At 54.4% G+C, this 25686-nt stretch overlaps 1 protein-coding gene across 2 annotated transcripts in view; it reads left to right on the top strand.

Annotated features, from left to right (window-relative positions):
- The window catches only part of LOC133357391 (TSC22 domain family protein 4-like), a 46941-nt gene that overhangs the window by 15011 nt on the left and 6244 nt on the right, over positions 1 to 25686 (top strand). The window contains exons 1-2 of one of the 2 annotated variants that reach the window (XM_061575294.1): positions 7855 to 9032; positions 24781 to 24832. In XM_061575294.1, coding sequence (XP_061431278.1) covers positions 8191 to 9032; positions 24781 to 24832 — 894 coding nt within the window. In that variant the 5' untranslated portion in view covers positions 7855 to 8190. Of the gene's footprint in view, positions 1 to 7854; positions 9033 to 24780; positions 24833 to 25686 lie in introns of those variants that run through there. The other variant, XM_061575293.1, reaches the window with a different exon arrangement.

Here is a 25686-nt window from a genome sequence, read left to right on the forward strand (position 1 = left end):
TTAATCACATCTTTCCAATGATTACTCAGTTTGTAACCGTCATCACGGTTGAAATTATGTCTGTGTCCTACCAACATCCGCGTGTGATCCACCAATCCCAGTGCTGCGTAGCCACCACCCCTCACCTGGCCCCCTCACCTGGCCCCCTCACCTCCCCCCAGTGAAGAGGGGGGCGGGGCCAGGTGTTCTCTTGCCATTCCGTGCCGTGTTTACTTGCTGAAGCCCTCTTTGTTTACCTGGCACATCTGTGCGCGTGTCAGCTGTTGTGTTTCGCGGCCGCCACGATGTCATGCAATGTTGAACTTCGCACCGTGCGTTAGCACGACCGTTGCGATTGTGCGTGGCAATGTTGTGCCGCAACTTACTCTTAGTTCTTTCGGTAAAGTCACGTAGGTAAAAAATGAAATTAAAATTAATAATTGTTTTATTTTTATTAATTTTTATTTCATTTTTTACCTACGTGACTTTACCGAAAGAACTAAGAGTATAGTGATTTTATTGTTTTATTTTTATTAATTTTAATTTCATTTTTTACCTACGTGACTTTACCGAAAGAACTAAGAGTATGAATCCTTGCAGTCACGAAAGCTTCAAATCTGGAATTGTGCCGCAACTGTTGTGCCACATACTCTTAGGTTTTTTCGGTAAAGTCACGTAGGCAAAAGTAAATAATAAGAAATAATAAATAATAGCAATAATAATAGAAATAAAAAAATAATAAATCACGACGTTTGTTGCCACAACAGTTGTGCCACAGCGGTCTGTGCCACTGTGCGTGTCACACCCGTTGGTGTCAATACTGTGTTTTACTCTGTGCGCGCGCCACTGATGTGTCACTCGACTGTGTCACTCCTGAGTGTTTCACTGCTGTGTCACGTGGGTGCGTCACTCCTGAGTGTTTGACTGCTGTGTCACTCGACTGTGTCACTCCTGAGTGTTTCACTCCTGTGTAACTCCAATGTGTAGTAACTCGTGTGTGTGCCACTGCTGTGTCACTCGACTGTGTCACTCGACTGTGTCACCTCGGCGCGTGTGTCACCACTGCTTTCCGTCGAGTGACCCCGAGTGACCCCGAGGTAACCCCGAGTGACCCCGAGTGACCCGGAGTGACCCCAAGTGACCCCGGGCGTAAGCGCAAGTGTAGAGAGACCCAAGCAGCCCAAGGGGTCGCATATTTAATGAGAATATAAAAACATATTGCGGTCAAAACCAAATGTCATCTCGAATTCAAATCCGAACGAACTCAACGCGACACTTAAATTAAATCAAGGTGACTTCACCTATCGTGTCTGTATATCTCATCTCACGACTTAAAAATAAATGTAACTTTTTATTTTACCAGCAAAGGCCTACTGAGCTCTAACAGTTCTTTTTAATAAGCGCTATGCCCACATCACGTGGACATTTATAGCAGTAGGCAAATACTCTAGACGAGCGTTTCTAAATGTGGAGGGGAAACCCGGAGGACCCGGACCAAAATCCACGCCATCAAGGGGAGAGAGACACGCAAAATCCAAATGTACAGCAGCAGGCATCAGGTCGGGATCGAACCCAAGCCCTCCTGTATACCAGGCGTGGTAGTTAACATCTGCTAGCCACCGTGATGATGATGAGAGAGAGAGACGCAAACTCCAAATATACAGCAGCAGGCATCAGAGTCGGGATCGAACCCACGACCTCCTGTATACCAGGCGTGGTAGTTAACATCTCCTAGCCACCGTGATGATGATGATGAGAGAGATAGAGACGCAAACTCCAAATATACAGCAGCAGGCATCAGAGTCGGGATCGAACCCAAGCCCTCCTGTATACCAGGCGTGGTAGTTAACGTCTCCTAGCCACCGTGATGATGATGATGATGAGATAGAGACACGCAGACTCCAAATATACAGCAGGCGTCAGGGTCGGGATCGAACCCACGACCTCCTGTATACCAGGCGAGGTAGTTAACATCTCCTAACCACCGCGGTGCCCTGTGGCATACCGACATCTCGCTCATCTCACGATATCCCTGTCCCGTCTGCATCTCTCTTCGAAAATATCCGAACTTCGGATGTTTTGTTGTTGGTTGGCGGATATCATTGCGAATAGTACAAATTCGGGGCTTAAACATTTTTTCAATTAATGTTTCCCGGCTTGCCGTCGTAAGTCAGATGTACCACGTGAATTGTAGCAGCCGCAGTCTGTAGCGAGAGGTACCGTGGATGCGGTGTGCCGGGAGCTCACAAATATTCGGTGCTGAACTGATTCCGCCGCTGCAGAACAGCAGCGTGGAGAAGGAGGTGGAGGAGGAGGGGGGGTTGGTGGTGGTGGTGAAATGGGTCTCGGCCCTGTGAGTCGTGAATGTTCAGTGTCTTCGAGACCTGACGTGACCTATTGTGCACTCACGTGTGCTCTGCTGTTTCCGTACGCACACTCAGCCAACGACGGAACACACACCCTGGCCTGTCTGTCTGACTCTATGCCTGTCTCTCTGTCTGGCTGTACGTGTATGCCTGTCTGCATGCTTGGACGCGCCTTCCTGTCCGTCTGTCCAAGTGCTTGCCTGCCTGAATCTCTGTCTAGTCCCTGCCATTCCGTCTGTTTATCTATTCAGCTTGTTCGTCTATCTCCCCGCCTGTGTCTCTCCCTTTGTTTGTCAGGCAGCGCCTGGCTGAGTGACAGACACACACACACGCGCGCGCGCGCATCTCGTGCCAGACCCAGCTGAAGAACATCGTGGCTACAGCCGCTTCATTGTGCTGGGGGAGGGGGGAGGGGGGATGGGGGGGGGAATCAGGAACACGATGTCCCCGCCGAGAGCTCAACAACTTCCCCACAATCCATACCCCCATCACCCCACCACCTCTCCTCCTCCTCCCTCTCTCATCCTCCTTCACGCACCGGGTACACTAAGTGCGCTCTGCGGTCTGGGATTTGGACCTCAAAAATGACGACCCGCCTCCGACTTTCTCTCTCTCTCTCCCCCCCATGTCTACAAAAGCTAAAGGCGCAGCTCTGCAATTACCCTGCTCGTGCCACTGCTGGCGGAAGGGGCCTCCTCCACTGGATGGGGGGGTTGTCGAGAGAGAATTCTCTCGTCTCGTCGAGGACACTTTGACCCAACTCTGCCACGTGTGCCAGACGCCTCTGAACATTGTGGGGGGTACCCACACTTTATCCCACCGCCGTTGTGCTGTGCACACGATGACGCCTGCTGACTGACTCGCAAGGAGCTTTTAGTTCAGTTCATTTGTGAGGTATAGCCCTGTGAGCCATGCGGCTCTTGAATCGGGTGCAACAGCAACAAACACAAACGTGAACAAGAAAACATCTTAAAGTGACTCCACGCAACAGAACTGGTAGACTGGTAGAGGTCGCAGCCGTAGCGAGGGATATACTGGATGTGGTGTGCCGGGTGATGCCTGGATGGGGGTCACCCATCCAAGCGATCGCTCAGAGGTTTCAAATTCCTGCGCGGCTGCATGCAGGCCGGATGATTTGGGTCACGAGGTCATTTAATTACAGAATTTGTGAATGGGGGGGCGGGGGTTGGTGGGGAGACGGGAGAGGGGGAAGTGGGGGCGACAATCAGACCAGACTTCGAGGGGGGAGGGGTCACTGCTGGTTCTTGTTGTTGCTGCTGCTGTTGCAGTTCTCGGCGTGAGATGTGGAACACGAATAGAGGTGATGGAGCAGTGGTGTTTACATTCAAGGGCGGTGCCAGCCTAAGTGCCTGCCGGGTCGCGTAGTGTCTGTGGCTTGCGAAGCGTGGTTGCGCAATGCACGATCGTGCTATTGTGTGTGTGGGAGTGCTGGGAGCACACACGCACACAGACAAAGATCCCCCGTGTAGACTCAACAGACTGTTGGGGCAAGTGCTTGTTCGCGAGCACCTGTGCGGCTGGACAACACCATGCCCGGACGACTTTGTCTCTCTCGTGACAATGTTTATTTTTTTTACACATCGCACCAGGTACTCGTTTGAGGCTGAGGCGACCTAGACGAGGCCCAGAACCGGTTCAGATCGAACTCAGGTGACCGGGTTCGTAGCGCAGAGCGCTTGCTAACCGCTACTGCTCCCCCTACATTCCAGAGACAAGCCAACACACACACACAGGCTTACGTAACAACACACAGCACACGTGCACAAAGTGAGTGCACTGGATGTATCTATCAATACACACACACACCATACACACACACCATACACAACGTGAGAGTGCCAATATACACACACAATACACACACGCGCAACAGCGTCAAAAAATACACAAACACATTCCAACACACACGCAATTCCAAATGCACACCCAAGCACTAAACTATATCGGTGCACGCAAGCTCACCCAAGCACGCAGAGGCCCACGCCTCTTGAGCGAACACACACGCAGGGCTCACGCCCGACAAAGACAAAGATCCCCCGTGTAGCCTCCGACGGACTGTCGGGGCAAGTGCCGTTAGCGCGCAGCTAACGTGGGCAGGCGATGTTCACTTACGCAGCGCAAACAGGCGGTCATTTGAGGCTGAGTCGACCTAGAGGAGGCAACCAGGACCGGTTAATATATCATCGTCACTGGTGTTGGTGGCCGTGGGCGGGAATCGAACTCGGGTGGTCGGGTTCGTAGCTCGTGCCAGGCTAGGTGCACTTTGAGACCACGTGAAGCGTCGAAGGCTCGATGCTGGCAGGAGTTCACGGAACAGACCCGGGTGCCATGGGTTGACTGACTGAGATGACTGGCATATGCACACCAGCTGTACCCCCACACTGTGCCAACTCGCTGTTTTCTAGCGTCTTTCCTCCGCCCTCCGTCGTTGCCGGAGGGCGACTGCCTCCAACTGCCCAGCGGCAGCAGCAACGTCCCTCACGAGCCTCCTCCACAGAGGCCGATGTTGACACCGCTGGTACCGGTCATCGTGAAAGTCCACTCAGCTCCACGTCCTCCTGCGGCTGCATCAGCCCCGAATGTTCTCTATAGCCCGTGCCGCGCCCATGTAGCCCCTTCTATCCAGCCGAACAGAATCTGCTTGGGCGGCAATGCGGTGGCTGGGCATGGGGGCTCCATGACCCGGCGTTCCACTGATGGGAACGCGTCTCATCGGTGACTTGGTGATGGTTCTGTGAGATCATCGCTAAATCCAGCCTGGTTGAACACACTGCACGCACTTACACAATCGATACGTACGTGCCGAATACATACACCCCACATGCACACACGCACGTACGTATGTTGAACTTCTTTCGCACCGTACGTAGCCAAACCTCACACCCACACACCCGACACAGCAGCACATCCAGGCCTCTCTCCCTCCTCACCCAAACCACACCCGCGGCACTCCCAGCACCGCAGCCACCGGGGGGGGGGGGGGGGGTCCTCACTGCGCGTTCCGGGACTGTGGGGTGAGAAGTTTCCTCCTGTGGGAGACCTGGCAGTGCCCGTGTGTGTGTGTCTGTGAGGCTGTGTGTGTGTCTGTGAGGTTGTGTGTGTGTCTGTGAGGCTGTGTGTGTGTCTGTGGGGAGCGATAGTGTAGCGGTTAGCGCGCTGCGCTATGAACCCGGCGACCCGAGTTCGATTCCCGCTCACGGCTAACACCAGTGACGATTATCTGAACCGGTCCTGGGCCTCCCCTAGGTCGACTCAGCCTTAAATGAGTACCTGGTGCGATGTGTAAACATCGCCGCTAGGGAGACAAAGGCGGCCGGGCGTGGTGTTGGCCACCCACCCCCTCGTGTGCCGTGCCGACCTTCATAGGTGCTCGCTAACAGCACTTGCCCCAACAGTCTGTCAAGGCTATACGGGGGATCTTTGTCTTTGTGTGTTTGTTGTGCTGTCGGGCAGTCAGTCAGGAGTTGCGTCTGTCCGGCCTGTGAGGCTGCTAACACATTCCTGCGGAGGGAGCTGGTAGGAACGTTGCGTTGCTCCGTCAATGGCCAGGGTCAACGGCGGCGTGGTGTATTCCGCAAATATGCCTGACTGTGAGGGCGGGCACAAGCCGGCGTGAGTAGGTTAAACGTTGAGTTTTATAAGGGCACCACGGGGTGACCAGCCCCTCCCCACCCAGCTCCTCCCCACCCAACCCCACCCCACCCAGCCCCTCCCCACCGTCCCCTCTCCACCCAGCCACACTCCTCCCATTTTTGGATGCACGACGGACGGACGGACACACTAATCCCCTGTGGGCTGCTGTAACCAGGAGGTTCCTACCAGTATAGTCAGGCCGTGTCGCTGTCTGTCGGGCTGACTCATCAGGCAGACACGTCTGCCCTGAGTTGCGATGCCAGTCGCTCCGCGTGACTGATGTGAGTCGTCCGCACGCGTCCCCGTGATCTCAGTGGAGCCGCGGGGACTCAGTGGGGAGACACGAGGGGGGGTCGGGGCAGTGCCGGATGAAGCGAGTGCGGGGCCTGGAGCATAAAGGGGCCCTAAATTCAAAAAAACGTAAATATGAAAACACAAACTTTTCACTTGCATAGTAAAGTAATTATATGTTTTACTTGTTATACAGCCAGATAATACGACAGATCGCTAACCTTAAACACCCAGTCGTTCATATTCTTAGGTCACGTAGGTAAAACATTAAAATTAATAAAAGTAATATAAAAATAAAATTCATAAAAGTTGAAGGCGGTATAGCCCTATAGTAATAGAGCAAGTGCAGAATCACTGAACCGGAATTGATAGCTTGAAATCATTTAGCGCGGGGGCCCTTGAAAGTGCGGGGCCCGTAGCATTTGTAGCTGCTGCTCATGTTACTGGGATAATCCGCCACTGGGTCGGGGAGACATCGAGAGAGACACTGGGAGTCACGGGGGGGCGACACGGGGGGGGGGGCGACACGGGGGGGGGGGGCGACACGGGGGGGGGGCGACACGGGGGGGGGGGGCGACACGGGGGGGGGGGGCGACACGGGGGGGGGGTGCGACACGGGTTGCACGCGATGATGTCTCCCCACCGCAATGTCACGTGACGTTCCTCACCGCTTCTTCCCCTGTGGCGGGGGAGACTGCTGTTGTTGAACATCACGCGAGAGGCGGGGGTGGCACTGGGTGGAGGGAGGAAGGGAGGAGACGGGGGAGGGAGGGGGCAGTGGGAAGTTAAATCTACAAGGATGCAGAGTTGGAGTGATGGACAGATCCGACGGAGGCGAGAAATGGACGCGGGTGGAAACAGCCCCCGTAACGTGACCTCATTTAAAGGGCGGGGGAGGGTTTGACAGTCAATGTTAAACTCACTTTCAAGAAATGTTGGAGGGAGCGATGGGAGGGAGAGATGGGAGCGAGGGAGGGATGGAGGGAGCTGATGATCGTGAGAGCTTGTGGACGATGCCGTTTGTGTTTGCTTCGTTGCTGCCACTGTTGGTGTTGTTTTGATTGTCATGTTGGTGAACCAGGTCGCTGTCACAAATTCGACTCTCTCTTGAGTTCTCTCCCTGGTTAAACAAATAAAGTCGACGATGATGATGATTGTGGTGATTGCTGGATGATGACTAGATGTGACGAGTAATATACATGATCATTATTATGATTGTGCGAATACAAATGATTAACAATCGGATTAAAAGTGTGTTTGTTTCATAACAAAAAAAGAGAGATGGGAGCGAGGGAGGGGTGGGAGGGAGAGACGGGATTGAGGGAGGGATGGAAGGAAAGTTGGGAGCGAGGGAGGGGTGGAGGGAGAGACGGGAGCGAGGGAGGGGTGGAGGAGGAAGAGTTGAAGAGATGGAGTGAAGGAAGAGCAGGAGACGAGGAGGAGGGATGATTTATGGGGTGAGGTAAGGAGGCGGTGTTGTTGTGGCTGCTAGCACCTCCCCTAGGAGCATCATCATCAGCAGCAGCAGCTGTAGCAACAACAACAGTAGCAGCAGCAGCATCAGCGCGTGGCTCCTCCTTACCGAGGCTCCGCTCTGCTCGGCGCCGATTGGCCGAGCCGGCGGGAGATTATCGCCTCTATATCCGAGGCTCTCGAATCCTCGTCTCGCACTCTCTCGCAGCCGCAGCGCGGCGTGAGAGCCACGACTTCGAGAGGATTTTGGAGTTTCATTCATTCATTCGTCGAGAGCCGCAGCGGTTTTTAAGTGCAGCAGTTTTTTTCGGCGAGACGGCTTCCGATATTGTTGCTGTGGAGTCCTGAGATCATCAGTGTGAGATTTGAAGTTCATCGCCGTGAGAACACACATTCTCCGCCGGCAGGTTGCCACAGACAAGACAGCATGACCCACAGATTCCCTCCCATCATTGTCAACAACAACAACATCGGCCACATCATCAACAACAGCAGCAGCAGCAGAATCTCGCTCTGGGGAGAGGCACCGCGAAGAATTGGAGAGATGTCTCTCAGGTCGCTGGAGACATCCCTCTCCTCGCGACGGCTACGCAACAACAGCGGTGGCAGCAGCAGCAGCAGCGGCACGGAAGACGACCACAGCAACGGCAACACCGACCAGCAGTGGAGAAGCAACGCGCTCGGGTCACCCACCGCGCTGCGGTTCCGATCTGACAATGTCCTCATCAACTCCATCATCAACAACAGCAACAGGGCCACCGAGGCAGACGGGACTCGGAGGAGATCGCCCGCGGTGGGAGTCTGCCCCGATCCCGTCGACGGGGACCACGCGGTCCCCTCACCGACCCCCTCGCCGTCCCCCGAGCCGATGCTGTGGTCCCCGTTCTCGCCCGAGGCGTGCCCCTCTCGCCGCTCGCTGCAGCCCGCGACGCCCCCCGATTGGCCGCCGAGTGGCTGGAGTCCTCCTGCGATGCCGCGTTCGGAGCGCCCAGGTGACCTACGTGGCCTCGGTGGCCCACGTGGCCCAGGTAGCCCACGTGACCCAGGTAGCCCACGTGGCCTCGGTGGCCTCGGTAGCCCAGGTGGGCCACGTGGCCCACGTGGGCCAGGCCTCATCGTCGTCCCATCGCCCCCGGGGTCTCCACGCGCGTCCGCCGCGCCTCGCAAGAGCCCCCCCGCGGGGGGCAACGCGAATATCGTGGACACGGACAGGACCGCGGACAGGACCATGGACAGGACCACGCTGTCCATGCTGCTGCTCTTTCACAAGTGAGTGGCGCGGGGGGCTGTCGCCCTCTTGCATTGTTGGGGGGGGCTTGGAATTGAAGGGGGGAATTGGAGTGGGGGGGGGGTTATTTGGAGGGGGGACTTGGAGGGGGGGAATTAGGGGGGGGGACTTGGAGGGGGGGGGACTTGGAGGGGGGGGGGAATTGGAATTGGAGTGGGGACTTGGAGGGGGGGGGAGTTGGAGAGGGGGAATTGGAGTGGGGACTTGGAGGGGGGGGGGGGGGAGTTGGAGAGGGGGGGGGGGTTACTTAGGAGGTTTTATTTGGAGGGGGGGGTGATGTTGGGTGGTGGTGCAGGCCCCCCCCCCCCATCCCTGCAGCCCTCGAGTGGTGCCGCCTGCCCTGCCGTGACCTCCCGTCACCCTTGGCAGTGCTGGGCCCGGGACGCGGTGTCCAACTCAGGCCGGCGTCTTTGACGGACGCCTGCAGAGGCCCGGGCAGCAACCAAACACACGACATAAATAAGAAGCTAAAGTCGCGTTTGTCAATATTGTTGTTCTCGGTTGAACTGCGACTCGGCGGACGGAGGTGGCTGCGCGCCGCACGCGCCTGATGATTGTTGAAACGCGCCAGGGAGCGGTGACGGACGGGAAGTTGTGTGAACAACGTGTGTGTGTGTACCACGTGTGTGTGTGTGTACCACGTGTGTGTGTGTGTACCACGTGTGTGTGTGTACCACTTGTGTGTGTGTGTGTATCCGTGTGTACCGTGTGTGTGTGTACCACGTGTGTGTGTGTACAACGTGTGTGTGTATCCGTGTGTATCCGTGTGTGTGTGTACCACGTGTGTATGTACCACGTGTGTCCGTGTGTACCGTGTGTGTGTGTGTATCCGTGTGTACCGTGTGTGTGTGTACCGCGTGCGTGTGTGTACTACACATCCGATTAGCACGGTTGACTACGTACGGTACGAAAGAAGTTCAGCATCCATACAAGTGTATATGTGGGGAGCGGTGGCACAGTGGTTAGCGCACTTTGTTACGAACCCGATCACCCGAGTTCGATTCCCGATCACGATCAAATAACAGTGGCGAATTTGAACCGGTCCTGGACCTCCCCTAGATTGACTCGGCCTTAAAAGGTGGTCGGGCGTGGTGCTGGCCACTCACACCTGTGCCGGCCTTCATAGGTGTTCTTGACCCAAACGTCTGTAAAGGCTATACGGGGGATCTTTGTCTTTGTGAGTGAGGTGTGTTGTATTGTTTGGGGGTGCGACATCCAGGACAGGCAACAGTACGGTGCGAAAGAAAGTTCAACATACATCCAATGCAGCCCTGAGCAATCCACTGTTGAATTGATCCGATCTGGACGCACGCCAATTGAGATACGACAGCTCCCCAGACACGTGACACACAGCACACGGATCATCAGCACACACCACACACACCCCACACACCCCACACACACACATAAATACACAAAGACAAAGATCCCCCGTATAGCCTTACCAGACTGTTGGGGCAAGTGCTGTTAGCGAGCACCTACGAAGGCTGGAACGGCACACGAGGGGGTGGTTGGTCAGAACCACGCCCGGCCGCCTTTGTCTCCCTAGTGGCAATGTTTTTACACATCGCATCAGGTACTCATTTAAGGCTCAGTCAACCTAGGGGAGGAGGCCCAGGACCGGTTCAGATCATCGTCACTGGTGTTGGCCGTGAGCGGGAATCGAACTCGGGTCGCCGGGTTCGTAGCGCAGCGCGCTAACCGCCACACCACCGCTTCCCACGCACAGACACATACAGACACACACAGACACACACACATACAGACACAATGACAGCCATCACAATCTCACAGACACCATCACACACAACACTCACGCACACAGATACATCTCACACACTCGCATATACATCACAATTATCACACACACATACTTGACACACAACATATGACACACTTAACACACAGATACAACAACAACACCCGACATTCGCCACTAAGTGGCGGTGACGTCACCACGGCGCTCGTGCCAGGCTAGGTGCACATTGAGGCCACGTGAAGTGTCGAACGCCCGCTGGCAGAAGGTCATGGGGCAGACCCAGGTGCCACGGGTCGACTGACCGAGATGAGTGGCTGATGCACCACCTGTGCCCCCTACTGTGCCAACTTGCTGTGCTTTAGCCGCCCGACGCTCCGCTCGTTGTTGTGAGCGTCGCTCCGCTCGTTGTTGTGAGCGTCGCTCCTCCGAACCTCCGTTGTTGCTGGAGGGCGACTGCCTCCAGCTGCCCAGTAGCAGCAGCAGCGTTCTTCACGATCCTCCTCCAGAGACACACAATCACATTCCCACAGGCACACAAATACACACACACACGGTTGCCACCATCTCAGAGACAGACACCCACACACATCCCTGACACACAACAGCTGATCCCCCCCCCCCCCCGCATACAGCCACACACCTCACACACACACAGACACACACCTCACACACACACCTCACACACACATCTGACACACACAGACACAAACCTCACACACACACCTCACACACACACACACCTCACACACCTCACACACACAGACCTCACACACCTCACACACGCAGACACACACCTCACACACACACAGACACACACCTCACACACACACAGATACACACACAGACACACACAGACACACACACAGACACACACACACAGACACACACACAGACACACACACACACAGACACACACAGATACACACACACGGTTACCACCATCTCACAGACAGACAGACATGCACACACATCCCTGACACACAACAGCTGATCCCCCCCACACACACAGACACACACACAGACACACACCTCACACACACAGACACACACCTCACACACAGACACACATACAGACACACACAGACACACACACACCTCACACACACACAGACACACACACAGACACACACACAAACACACACACACCTCACACACACAGACACACACACAGACATACACACAGACACATACAGACACACACACACAGACACACACACAGACAGACACACAGACAGACACACACACAGACACACACCTCGCGCGTGCCAAGCCACAAACTCGAGCTCGCGTGACCCGCAGCCCAGACGCGGGCGTGAACTTGGCAGATTTCCTCCGCTGATGTTGGCATCGCAGCCGCCCCACGTTATATAACCTGGGGGCCGTGCACGCAGGACACGCACACACAACACAGAGACACAATACAACACAACTAGTGCACACACAACACAGAGACACAATAAACACACACAACTAGTGCACACACACACACAACACAGAGACACAATAAACACAACTAGGGCACGTCACACACAGCATACATCATCATAACACTCATCACACACACATCACAAATATCACAGATCTAGAGCACGCACACACAACACAGAGACACAATAAACACACAACCAGTGCACACACACACAACACAGAGACACAATAAACACACAACCAGTGCACACACAACACAGAGACACAATAAAACACAACCAGTGCACACACAACACAGAGACACAATAAACACACACAACCAGTGCACACACAACACAGAGACACAATAAAAACACAACTAGTGCACACACAACACAGAGACACAATAAACACACAACCAGTACACACACAACACAGAGACACAATAAACACACACAACCAGTGCACACACAACACAGAGACACAATAAAACACACACAACTAGTACACACACAACACAGAGACACAATAAAAACAACTAGTGCACACACAACACAGAGACACAATAAAACACACAACCAGTGCACGCACACACAACACAGAGACACAATAAACACACACAACCAGTGCACACACAACACAGAGACACAATAAAACACACAACTAGTGCACACACAACACAGAGACACAATAAACACACAACTAGTACACACACAACACAGAGACACAATAAACACACAACCAGTGCACACACAACACAGAGACACAATAAACACACACAACTAGTGCACACACAACACAGAGACACAATAAACACACAACCAGTGCACACACAACACATATACACAATAAACACACACAACTAGTGCACACACATACAACACAGAGACACAATAAACACACACAACTAGTGCACACACATACAACACAGAGACACAATAAACACAACTAGGGCACGTCACACACAGCATACATCATCATAACACCACACATCACCTTACACACACACCTCACACACATATCTCACACACACCTCACACACACACACACACCTCTCACACACCACTCACACCTATCACTCACAACACACACACACCTCACACACCTCACACACCCACCTCACACACACACACCTCACACACACACCACACACACACACCTCACACACCACACACACACACCTCACACACACCTCACACACACACCTCACACACACACCACACACACACCTCACACACCACACACCACACACCACACACACCACACACACACACACCTCACACACCACACACACACCTCACACACACCACACACCACACCTCACACACACACACACACACCACACACACACCTCACACACACACCACACACACACACACACCACACACCACACACACACCACACACACCACACACACCACACACACACACACACCACACACACACCTCACACACACCTCACACACACCCACCCACACACCTCACACACACCTCACACACACACCTCACACACACCACACACACACCTCACACACCACACACACCACACACACACCACACACACACACACCTCACACCACAACACACACACCTCACACACACCACACACACACCACACACACACCACACACACACCACACACACCACACACACACACCTCACACACACCTCACACACACACCACACACACACCTCACACACACCTCACACACACACCTCACACACACACCACACACACACCTCACACACCACACACACACCACACACACACACACACACACACACCTCACACCACAACACACACACCTCACACACACCACACACAGACCCATCACTCACGCATCTCTCTCACTACGCACAGTCGGGGCGTGTCGGCCGTGGCGCGATTTCCTCCTGCACCGTGACATCAGCGACCGCCGCCACCACAGACGGAGCTCACGCAGCACGGCTCACCCCACCACACCCCACCACGCCTCACCACACCCCACCCCACCACGCCTCACCCCACCATGCCTCACCACACCTCATCACTCCCCACCCCACCACGTCTCACCACACCTCATCACCCCTCACATGCCACCTCACCACACCACACCACACCACGCCTGACCCCACCCCACCTCACCTCACCCTACCACGCCTAACCACCCCTCACCACCCCTCACCCCGACTCACCTCTCACCATCCTGGTCTCTGCTGACCAGCTGTTCCATCTATCGCCCCATAGCAGGAGCCCAATTCCCAACCCCAAGCCTCTAGCACTAGCTTTAAGTTTAGCCAGAGTCACTAGTTCTTATCTGCTAGTCATAGCTCACATCCTAGCCACTAGCACTGACCCAAAGTCTAGCCGCTAGCTCTTTGCCTGCTAGCCATAACTCTCATGCTAGCCACTAGCACTAACCCTATGTCTAGCCATAGGCACTAGCTCTTAGCTCCTAGCCGCCGGTCCCGTTGGGGGTGGTTGGCGGGACGGGCTGTGCTTGGACCGCGGACAGAGCAGGGAGGTCGGACTGTCTCCAGTGAGACGCCATCTCTCAGCTCCAGGGATAAATTTATCTCCTGCACACGGGAGGGATGGCGGCAGTGGGGGTAGTAGTTGTTACCCAGCGTTAGCCCCGGCCAGGGATCAAACCCTGACGCTATTCCAGTCTGGCTGAAATCCTCACCGCGGTGTGGCTCATGCTCCCTGCCTCTGGCCGAAACCAAAAATCCTGGCTCAAACCCACGGCTTTAAACCAAACCCTCATTCTGGCTCAAACACACATTCCTGGCTCAAACCTTCACCCCAATCCTGGATCGAACCCAGACGCTGCTCCAGACCAAACCGTGCCTCCCCATGCCGCGTCAGTCACGTGCTCGCGGTGATGGTGGTGGGTGGGTTTGATGGCCAGTTTGACCATACTTCACCCCACGCTGCTCAGTGCGGGTTGGTGAAGGAAGGTTGGGGGCGGGGGAGCTGGCGGGAGCGCTCCGGGTGCTTCTCGCTCGCCCGACGTTTGCGTTGTGGGGTCCGGGGCTCGGTGCCAAATCACCGCATCACCCCCCCCCCCCCGCCGCCGCCCTGAGTGTACCTGGCACGCACGCGCCAGGACCCGTACCACGTACCACGCAGCACGTGCGGCCGACAGCCACACAGGGCAGGGGTCAAGAGGTCAAAGCTGGGTCAGAGTCGGGGGGGGGGTCTGAGCCAGGATTTGGGTTCGACACGGGGGTGGGGGTTTGGTGTGGGCCAAGGTTGGCACCACACTGATGGGTTCGACACCGGGGTGAGGGTTTGGTGGTGTGGGCCAGGTTGGTACCACACTGATGGGTTCGACACCGGGGTGGAGGTTTGGTGGTGTGGGCCAGGTTGGCACCACACTGATGGGTTCGACACCGGGGTGGAGGTTTGGTGGTGTGGGCCAGGTTGGTACCACACTGATGGGTTCGACACCGGGGTGAGGGTTTGGTGGTGTGGGCCAGGTTGGTACCACACTGATGGGTTCGACACCGGGGTGAGGGTTTGGTGGTGTGGGCCAGGTTGGTACCACACTGATGGGTTCGACACCGGGGGTGAGGGTTTGGTGGTGTGGGCCAGGTTGGTACCACACTGATGGGTTCGACACCGGGGTGAGGGTTTGGTGGTGGGGGCCAGGTTGGTACCACACTGATGGGTTCGACACCGGGGTGAGGGTTTGGTGGTGTGGGCCAGGTTGGTACCACACTGATGGGTTCGACACCGGGGTGAGGGTTTGGTGGTGGGGGCCAGGTTGGTACCACACTGATGGGTTCGACACCGGGGGTGAGGGTTTGGTGGTGTGGGCCAGGTTGGTACCACACTGATGGGTTCGACACCGGGGGTGAGGGTTTGGTGGTGTGGGCCAGGTTGGTACCACACTGATGGGTTCGACACCGGGGTGAGGGTTTGGTGGTGGGGGCCAGGTTGGTACCACACTGATGGGTTCGACACCGGGGTGAGGGTTTGGTGGTGGGGGCCAGGTTAGTACCACACTGATGGGTTCGACACCGGGGTGAGGGTTTGGTGGTGTGGGCCAGGTTGGTACCACACTGATGGGTTCGACACCGGGGTGAGGGTTTGGTGGTGGGGGCCAGGTTGGTACCACACTGATGGGTTCGACACCGGGGGTGAGGGTTGTTGGGTTTGGTGGCGGGACGCGTCGTCGCTGAGAAGAGGTGACAGCAGCTGCGGTGAGGTAGAGAGAGAGAGAGAGAGTGGTGGCAGCCACAGATTTGCTTCCATGCGGACGCCAGGTGGATGTTTAAGCTATCGCAGGGAGCTCTAGAGATGGCGGCGGAGTGGAGACACATTGATCTGGTCGCACGGGTATTGTCATTAACCGCCGTTCATCCCATCTTTCCATCGTCATCATTTTTACCGTCATCGATTTCGCTTTCAGCGAATTTACGCGTCACAGATTCGCCCCCCCACCGCCCACGTCGCATCCTCTCGTCTATTTCATTCACCTCATCTCCACCATCACATTCACCTCATCACCACCATCACATTCACCTCATTTTCACCATCACATTCACCTAATCTCCACCATCACATTCACCTCATCACCACCATCACATTCACCTCATCTCCACCATCACATTCACCTCATCTCCACCATCACATTCACCTGAAATACCATCACATTCACCTCACCACCACCATCACATTCACCTCATCTCCACCATCACATTCACCTCATCTCCACCATCACATTCACTCCACGCGTTGTCGTACCGTTCTTAATTCTCTGCACAAAGCCCCTTGGCTAAGGCGCCTAATATAGATTCCGTTAAGATAAGATCCAGCAGTGGATTGACAATAGCCGATGATAATGACGATGCGGGCAGCAGAGGGAAATGCCATGCAGCAAATTCCAATGCCGGTCTCTACCTCTTGCCAGTCCAGAGCTCGCACTGTGAGATTCTATCTCCCGGCGCGGCAGTTGCGTGCACGTACATTGAACTTCTTTCGCGCCGTACGTAGCCAATCGTGCCGATCGGAGGTGGGAGATAAGACGGCGGCAAACAGTGGCTGCGGGTTTTCCCAAATCGCCCTCCTCCCACCACGACCCCCACACCCCACCCTTTGTCCAACCAGCGGTAAATAAATGGGGTTCGCCACGGAACGTCGATCTTCGGATCTCGTGCGGTGGTGTAAAGTGTGGGGTCACCTCCATTCTCCTAGAAAACAAACAAACAAACAAACCGTGTGGCCAGCGCGTGGATGGAGTTAGGCAACAACAACAAAAACATCGAGTCAGACGGAGCCCTCTAAAAAAGGGGGCCCCAACCCCCGGGACGTGGACCGGTACCAGTCCCGTGGCATTTTAGGAACCGGTCCTCACAGCAGCAGGAGGTGAGAGCGGTGAGTCCGTGTGTGTACATACTCTACACACCGCATCGTGGTGAGCGGTGAGTCCGTGTGTGTACACACTCTACACACCGCGTAGTGGTGAGCGGTGAGTCCGTGTGTGTACAGACTCTACACACCGCGTAGTGGTGAGCGGTGAGTCCGTGTGTGTACACACTCTACACACCGCGTAGTGGTGAGCGGTGAGTCCGTGTGTGTACACACTCTACACACCGCATAGTGGTGAGCGGTGAGTCCGTGTGTGTACACACTCTACACACCGCGTAGTGGTGAGCGGTGAATCCGTGCGTGTACACACTCTACACACCGCATAGTGGTGAGCGGTGAGTCCGTGTGTGTACACACTCTACACACCGCATAGTGGTGAGCGGTGAGTCCGTGTGTGTACAGACTCTACACACCGCATAGTGGTGAGCGGTGAGTCCGTGTGTGTACACACTCTACACACCGCGTAGTGGTGAGCGGTGAGTCCGTGTGTGTACACACTCTACACACCGCATAGTGGTGAGCGGTGAGTCCGTGTGTGTTCACACTCTACACACCGCATAGTGGTGAGCGGTGAGTCCGTGCGTGTACACACTCTACACACCGCATAGTGGTGAGCGGTGAGTCCGTGCGTGTACACACTCTACACACCGCGTAGTGGTGAGCGGTGAGTCCGTGTGTGTACACACTCTACACACCGCATAGTGGTGAGCGGTGAGTCCGTGTGTGTACACACTCTACACACCGCATAGTGGTGAGCGGTGAGTCCGTGTGTGCACACACTCTACACACCGCATAGTGGTGAGCGGTGAGTCCGTGTGTGTACACACTCTACACACCGCGTAGTGGTGAGCGGTGAGTCCGTGTGTGTACACACTCTACACACCGCATAGTGGTGAGCGGTGAGTCCGTGTGTGTACACACTCTACACACCGCATAGTGGTGAGCGGTGAGTCCGTGTGTGTACACACTCTACACACCGCGTAGTGGTGAGCGGTGAGTCCGTGTGTGCACACACTCTACACACCGCATAGTGGTGAGCGGTGAGTCCGTGTGTGTACACACTCTACACACCGCGTAGTGGTGAGCGGTGAGTCCGTGTGTGTACACACTCTACACACCGCATACTGGTGAGCGGTGAGTCCGTGTGTGTACACACTCTACACACCGCATAGTGGTGAGCGGTGAGTCCGTGTGTGTACACACTCTACACACCGCATAGTGGTGAGCGGTGAGTCCGTGCGTGGCCCGCCCCCATTGTTTTATTATTTACCACTTCCATCGGCGCCTCTTGCCAGCACTGCGCACTCGTCTCAGTCACAGTGTTGGTAAGTCCACAAGCTGCTAACCCCTAGTAGCGAAAATTAGTAAAAAAAACAAACGTCGCTGGAGAGCTTCTTTGAAAGACCCAATGATGAACCCCCCCACCCCCCGGTCCGTGAACAAAAATTGTCTTCCACGAAACCGGTGCCTGGTGACAAAAAGCTTGAGGACCGCTGCTCTTGAACAACCTCCTAACGGACGTTCTTCGGGCAGCAGCGGCGCGATTCCAGCCATTGCAGGACTGCGCCTTAACCTTTTTAAATCGTCCGCGTCTATGTTACCAGACCTCTGCAGTGTTGGGGTTGGGAGGGGGGCAGGAGGAGGAGGGGGGGGGGTCATGGCGGTTGTGCAAGGGAACCTATCAGGGACTCACCCAGAATTTGGAAAGTCTTTCCATCGTTGATGGGCCAGGAGATATCGAGTCTTTCGCAAAGACAGCGAGCAGCGAGCGCTCTACCGGAGACCCATCCACACACTCCCTGCCACCGCAGACGCCGCGATGGAGGCCGCCAGGGCGCAGAGAGACAAAGCGGTGTTCCGTCGGACGCTCTTCCGGAAGATGTACTCCGACCTGAGCACCAGGTGCTGTTTAACACGTAGGCTTTCGCGACCAATATTATTCATAATCAACGTTTTGGGTTTAGATCGCGTTATTTATAAATGTGTTGTAACCCTCCACCACCGGACACGGCCAATCAGTAAAAAAGTGTCACGTTGACAAAAGACAAATAGTTCACTGCTTTAGCCCACCGGTGTGTTGAAGAGTGAAACCACAACATTTACAATTTGAGTAAATGTACATTTGAGTAAATGTAAATGTTATGGTTTCACTCTTCAACACACCGGTGGGCTAAAGCAGTGAACTATTTGTCTTTTGTCAATGTGACACTTTTTTACTGATTGGCCGTGTCGGGTGGTGGAGGGTTACGACACATTTATAAATAACGCGATCTAAACCCAAACACGTTGATTATGACCAGGTGTTGTGTCCGCGCGTGCGTCTGTGTCTCTGACTACGTCTCTGACTGTGTCTCTGATTGCGTCTCTGACCTCGTGTCTCTGACTGCGTCTCTGACTGCCTCTTGTCTTGACGACGTTGATGAACTGGCCGCGTTAGTCGGTGTCTGGCGCCGTGTCTGTGTTTGTCTCGAACGCGTCTCTCTGCCCGTGTCCAGTTGTCTGCTGGGCTGTTCGCCCGTGTGATGTTGTGTTATTGTGTGGACGCGCTGATTGTGGCGTGAGTGGTAGTGGGAAGGGGGTGATGGGAGAGATGATGGCTGATGATGATGCTCGTGATGGCTTGCTCCCAGTGTTCATCGAGCCAGCATTTAAATGGGGTTTGTATTTGTTGTCACAGTCTCTGTCTGGTCGACGACAGACCATAGAGTATTTATGAAATCTTGAATGTGTGGATTTCACATTGTCTTAGTCTGGTGAATTAAAACCGTCGCACATTTAGTACAGCACTCTTACTTATTAGTAAATGTTGGTGTGTTGGGGGGCGGGGTGCCCAATTCCCAAACCCAATATTATCAGCTTAGCCAATCGGCGAGCTCACCTGAGCCGTCCTCAGGTGAGGACGGCTGTTTGCGTCCTCATGTGAGGACGGCTGCTTGCGTTGTGGCCGAAACGTCGTGAGAATTATTTTATTATGTTTTTTTATTAATTTATTACTTCCCTTCTACGTGACTTTACCGAAAGAACCAAGAAGATGAATCCCTGCAGTCACGAAAGCTTTAAATCGAAAGCCAAGCACCAACTTCGTTTAGTCTCGTCACAGACTCACTCTGGTCACTCTACACCTCCGCCTTGCCTCAATGTTCTGTGAAGAAGGGTCATTGTCCGAAACGTCACTTATATAAATACAGTATGCTTTTTTATATATAAGACAGAGATCCCCCGTATAGCCTTAACAAACTGTTGGGGCAAGTGCTGTTAGCGAGCTGCTACTGGCGACTACGAGAGGGCTTCAGCAGAAAGAGAGTTCGTGTAGCTTCGCAGTTTCTCCTCCGTTAACGTAGCATGGTCACAATCCTGAATGTGTGTCTCTCGGTGTCTCTGCGAGTCCATCTCCGTGTGTCTCTACGCATGTCTATGGGTGGTCTCGACGTATCTCCGTGTGTCTCTACGCATGTCTATGGGTGGTCTCGACGTATCTCCGTGTGTCTCTACGCATGTCTATGGGTGGTCTCGACGTATCTCCGTGTGTCTCTACGCATGTCTATGGGTGGTCTCGACGTATCTCCGTGTGTCTCTACGCATGTCTATGGGTGGTCTCGACGTATCTCCGTGTGTCTCTACGCATGTCTATGGGTGGTCTCGACGTATCTCCGTGTGTCTCTACGCATGTCTATGGGTGGTTTAGACGTATCTCCGTGTGTCTCTACGCATGTCTATGGGTGGTCTCGACGTATCTCCGTGTGTCTCTACGCATGTCTATGGGTGGTCTCGACGTATCTCCGTGTGTCTCTACGCATGTCTATGGGTGGTCTCGACGTATCTCCGTGTGTCTCTACGCATGTCTATGGGTGGTCTCGACGTATCTCCGTGTGTCTCTGTGGGGTCGCTACGTGGGCCACAGTTCGGTTTGCAAGGCCACAATGGCTCTATCGTGGCTTGTCTTTAACGTATCACTCGGTGTCTCTGTTTTCGCGTTATCTCTATGAGTATCTCTGCATCTACGTTTGTCTCCACGATTATCTACGCATTTCTATGTGGTGGGGGGGAGGGTATATCTAGGTATCTCCGTGTGTCTCTGTGGGTCTGTGGGGTTTGGCTTTGTGTCGTTAATGTTCGATTTGTGAAGGAGGAGTGCTGTTCGTGCATGGGATGAACACCACTGCACCATTGCCTCAATTCTCTGCTCCTTCTTTCTTGTCGTACGGCTGCTGCTGCTGCTGATGATGAAGATGCAGAATAACAGCTACAATCTCACATTCACGTGGTAAAGCCAGACATCGCCGTGGCGTCTCCCACTTGTCTGTGGTTGTGGTTGTTGTTGTTTGACTTGCATCCCACTGGGATTTTTGCACACAGCGTTGGCGTACGGTGCTTTTTGCGGAATAGTTTGCCGTCTTTTCCTGGATTTTCTGTTTGCACATAGTCGCATAGTCACTTTAAGATGTTTTCTTGTTCATGTTTTTGTTTCATGTTTTTTGTTTGTTGCGGCTGCACCCGATTCAAGAGCCGAATGGCTCACAGGGCTATACCAAATAAATGAAATGAAAATAAATAAATGAAGCTGTGGATCGGGGCGTTGCGTGGTTCCACGTGGTGCCACGGTCTGTTCTGGATGACCACAGTCGCATATTGCTGGAGAGTCTATTTAAGTATTTATTCATTTCCCACATTTGTTCTGCATCAGGTTATCATCTTCCGAAGCAAGCACACGCACTGCCTCTCTGCCTCCCCTTGCTGGCGGATTCCGTCATGTGCACGTGTTTTTCTTTCGGTCGCAGAGTAAAACGCAGAGAGGAGGAATTGTTGTGGCTGTTGTTATGGTGGTTGTCGTTGTTGCCATGCCCACTCGGCGTTGGCAGTGGCTGCAACGAGCGCATTTAAAAGGCGACGTTTCGGGCAATGGGACCTTAGCGGAGATATACGGGGCCTAAAGAAAGATTGAGTGAGTGGGATAGGTGGAGGCCTGCGTTGATACACCACAGTATTACACACCACGACGGGACCCTGGCAGCAATTAAGAAGAGTTGAAGAATGTTTCCAGATGCTGACACAAAAATACTTCCAATTGGCATATGGTCAGACAGACACGTAACCGTTTACCCGACTGTTGATGTTTAGGAGCAAACCCATGCACATATCACTACGTATCTCGCGGTGGGTATGATGCAATGTCTGTCTGGCTCGCCACATCTCTCTGCTACTAAGAAGGGACATTGCCCCAAACGCCGCCCATTATATATTTTCCCTTTACAGAGGCAGTGTTATTGACAAATGCGTTGAGGGTTTTTTTTTATTTTGCGGCGGGGGGGGTAGGGCATTACCCCGAAACGTCGCCATATGGCACCGCATCATCATCATCTTCCTTGTGTGGCAGTGACGAATGAATGTGTGCTTCGTGATGATGATGGTGATGTTGTTGACGGAGAGAGAGAGAGGGCGAGTGGGTGTGGAGGGCGGGGGAGGGCGAGGTGGGGGTGGAGGGCGGTGGGGGTGGAGGGGGGGATGGAGGGCGGGGTGGAGGGGGGGATGGAGGGCGGGGTGGGGTGGAGGGGGGGATGGAGGGCGGGGGGGAGGAGGGCTGGGGGGGGGATCAGGCAACGAGGAGGAGAGGTTGCTGACGTCACTGGAGCCCAGCCAGCCCAGGCTGGAATGAACCAGATGAGACTCCTCACTCTCCTCTCCCTCCACCCACCGTGTACCCCCCCCCCCCACCACCTCCCCGTTGCAGTCACGCTCAGTCGGCCAAGGGGTTCCACCGCATTTGCATTAGATCTCTCGAAGGGTACGGACCCGAGCTCTCTCTCTCTCCCCGTGGCTTTCTCTCTCTCCCCGTGGCTTTCTTTTTCTCTCGCTCCCAGTGGCTTTCAGAAACCCTCTCGTGTCTCTCTGTTGGTGAATATCTCCCGAGTAGAAACCAGGCTTCACTCTTCTCTCTCTCTTCTCTGTTCGTTGGTTTCCAAAGTCGCCGGTAGCTGCTGCCGTGTTGTTTAGCCGCCTGCGCGCTCAGCTCCAACGAATATTCGCTCTCTGTGAGCGCAAAAACAAAATCCCATTGCTCTCAGCGAGGAGGTAGCTAGCTGGTCGGTGGATTTGAGTGGGTCTCCGTTGGCTAGTCAAAGCGAAGAGCCACCCAGGGCTGGTTAAGAGGAGCTAGTTAAGAGGAGCTAGTGAAGAAGAGCCGGTGAAGAATGAAGATGTCTGAAGAATGCACCCGCGCCACCGCGAGCAGCCTGGGAGCCTTTGAGCTTCACAATGTGTCCGTGGCGTTCTTCGTGTCCCTGCTGGGCGCGGATTGCGTGTCCGTGCGTCTCAGCCACAGGTAACAACAACAACATTTCGGTTGTGCTCGTTCTCCTGGGCTAGCCCTCTGGAACGTATCCCAACACCTCCTCCCCCTACCCCCCCCACCGGTACCCGCATGATCACCGTGCCAGATGTTCGTGTCACGGCCTGATCCTTCTCACAGCAGGGGGCCCTAAACAGGTCGGCCACGTACTCTGATGTATTATTCGCGTAGGATTTCGCGGCCGATGTCGTCTATAAATAATAGTTGTTGTTTTTTTGGGTTGGATCGCGTAAATATTATAAAAGTCTCGTTGAACACGCCACCACCCAAAACCTGGCGGTTGCCTGATGAAGCTGGTTGTAATTACCGGCGAAACGTCGTACTCAAGATTGTAGATGTTGTGGCTTTGCTCTCCAACACACCGGTTAGTGCTGTACCGGTAACGAATTGGCCACGTTCTGTTTACGTGACAACCCTTACTAGTTGGCTGTGTCGGGTGGTGGCGGGTTCAACGACACATTTATATATTGACGCGATCTAAACCAAAAAAAAACCTGTATTATGGATTTTTATTCCCGTTTATTCTCGGTCACGTGGTTCTCCATTCGCCCTCGTTGTTGTTGTGATGGTGTCTCATCATCCTCATCCTCCTCTCGTTGTCGTCTTCCCAGAGTTGTAAAGTCGTCAGCCATTCCTCCCCCACTCCTCCTGTTGCCACCTCCTCTCGCTAGCGGCCTGTGGCTTTCAGTTCCTTGGTGCTCCTTGGCTGGAGATGTTGGAAGCGGCTGTCACGTCCACACGAGCTGTGGAGATCACGGGGGTCCGAAGGGGGGGGCACCCCCTCCCCCCAAAGTCTCGTGGTTGAACCCCCCCGTGAGTGTTGACTAACTCTGGGATGGCTTGTGTTTTTTTGTGTTCACAGTGCGTCCGGAGCAAGCGTGGTAGCGATTGACAACAAGATTGAGCAAGCCATGGTGAGTCCCTGCTTGATTATTGGGGGGGGGGGGGGGGGGGGGGCTAGGGTTCAATATTCGGAGAGTGCAGCTTGAGAATGGTGGGGGGGGGGGGGCTGTCAGAAGTTGTGAATATTTTAGTTTTTTTTTCCACCTCTGCTCATTAGATTTTGCATCGGTGGACAGATATTCCAGGCAGATTCACACAGGCACACGAACACACACACACATGCATTTACCTAAACAGTCACACGCACACACGCAGGCAACGTACGGTGCGAAAGAAGTTCAACATACGAGACAGACAGACACACGGGCATGCACACGGCAAGATATTTAATTGTACACAAGCATACACAGGCACACACAATAGACACAAATACATGCACATGCAGACACACGGACACAGGCACACAGACACACGGGGTCACCCAGGTAAAGGCTTAGCCAGAGGCAAAGACAAAGATCTCCCGTGTAGCCTGCAACAGCCTGTTGGGGCAAGTGCTGTTAGTGTGAAGGCCGGCACGGCACACGAGGGGGTGGGTGGGTGGGTGGCCAGCACCACACACCTGTCCGCCTTTGTCTCTCCGCAGTGGCGACGTTTAAACACACGCGCGCTGCACCGTGCAAACCAATTCGAGGCCGAGTCTACCTAGGCGTAGACCGGTTCAGGGTGATCGTCACCGGTGTTGACACCCAGCACCTTGACATGCGAGCAAAGAGGCAGTAGCAGTCGCGGCTAACCTCGCTGTGTTTACCCCGCGTTGCCAGGGGCGACCATTCGTTGCCCCCCCCCCCACACACAACCCCAACACTGCTCACCGCATGGCAGGCCACAGGAACAACTTGTTCTCGGCATGGGCGTGGTGCTGGTG

Source organism: Lethenteron reissneri, chromosome 58 (assembly GCF_015708825.2).
Source record: "Lethenteron reissneri isolate LAM-NWPU_2019-01 chromosome 58, ASM1570882v1, whole genome shotgun sequence".
Taxonomy (NCBI): Eukaryota; Metazoa; Chordata; class Hyperoartia; order Petromyzontiformes; family Petromyzontidae; genus Lethenteron; species Lethenteron reissneri.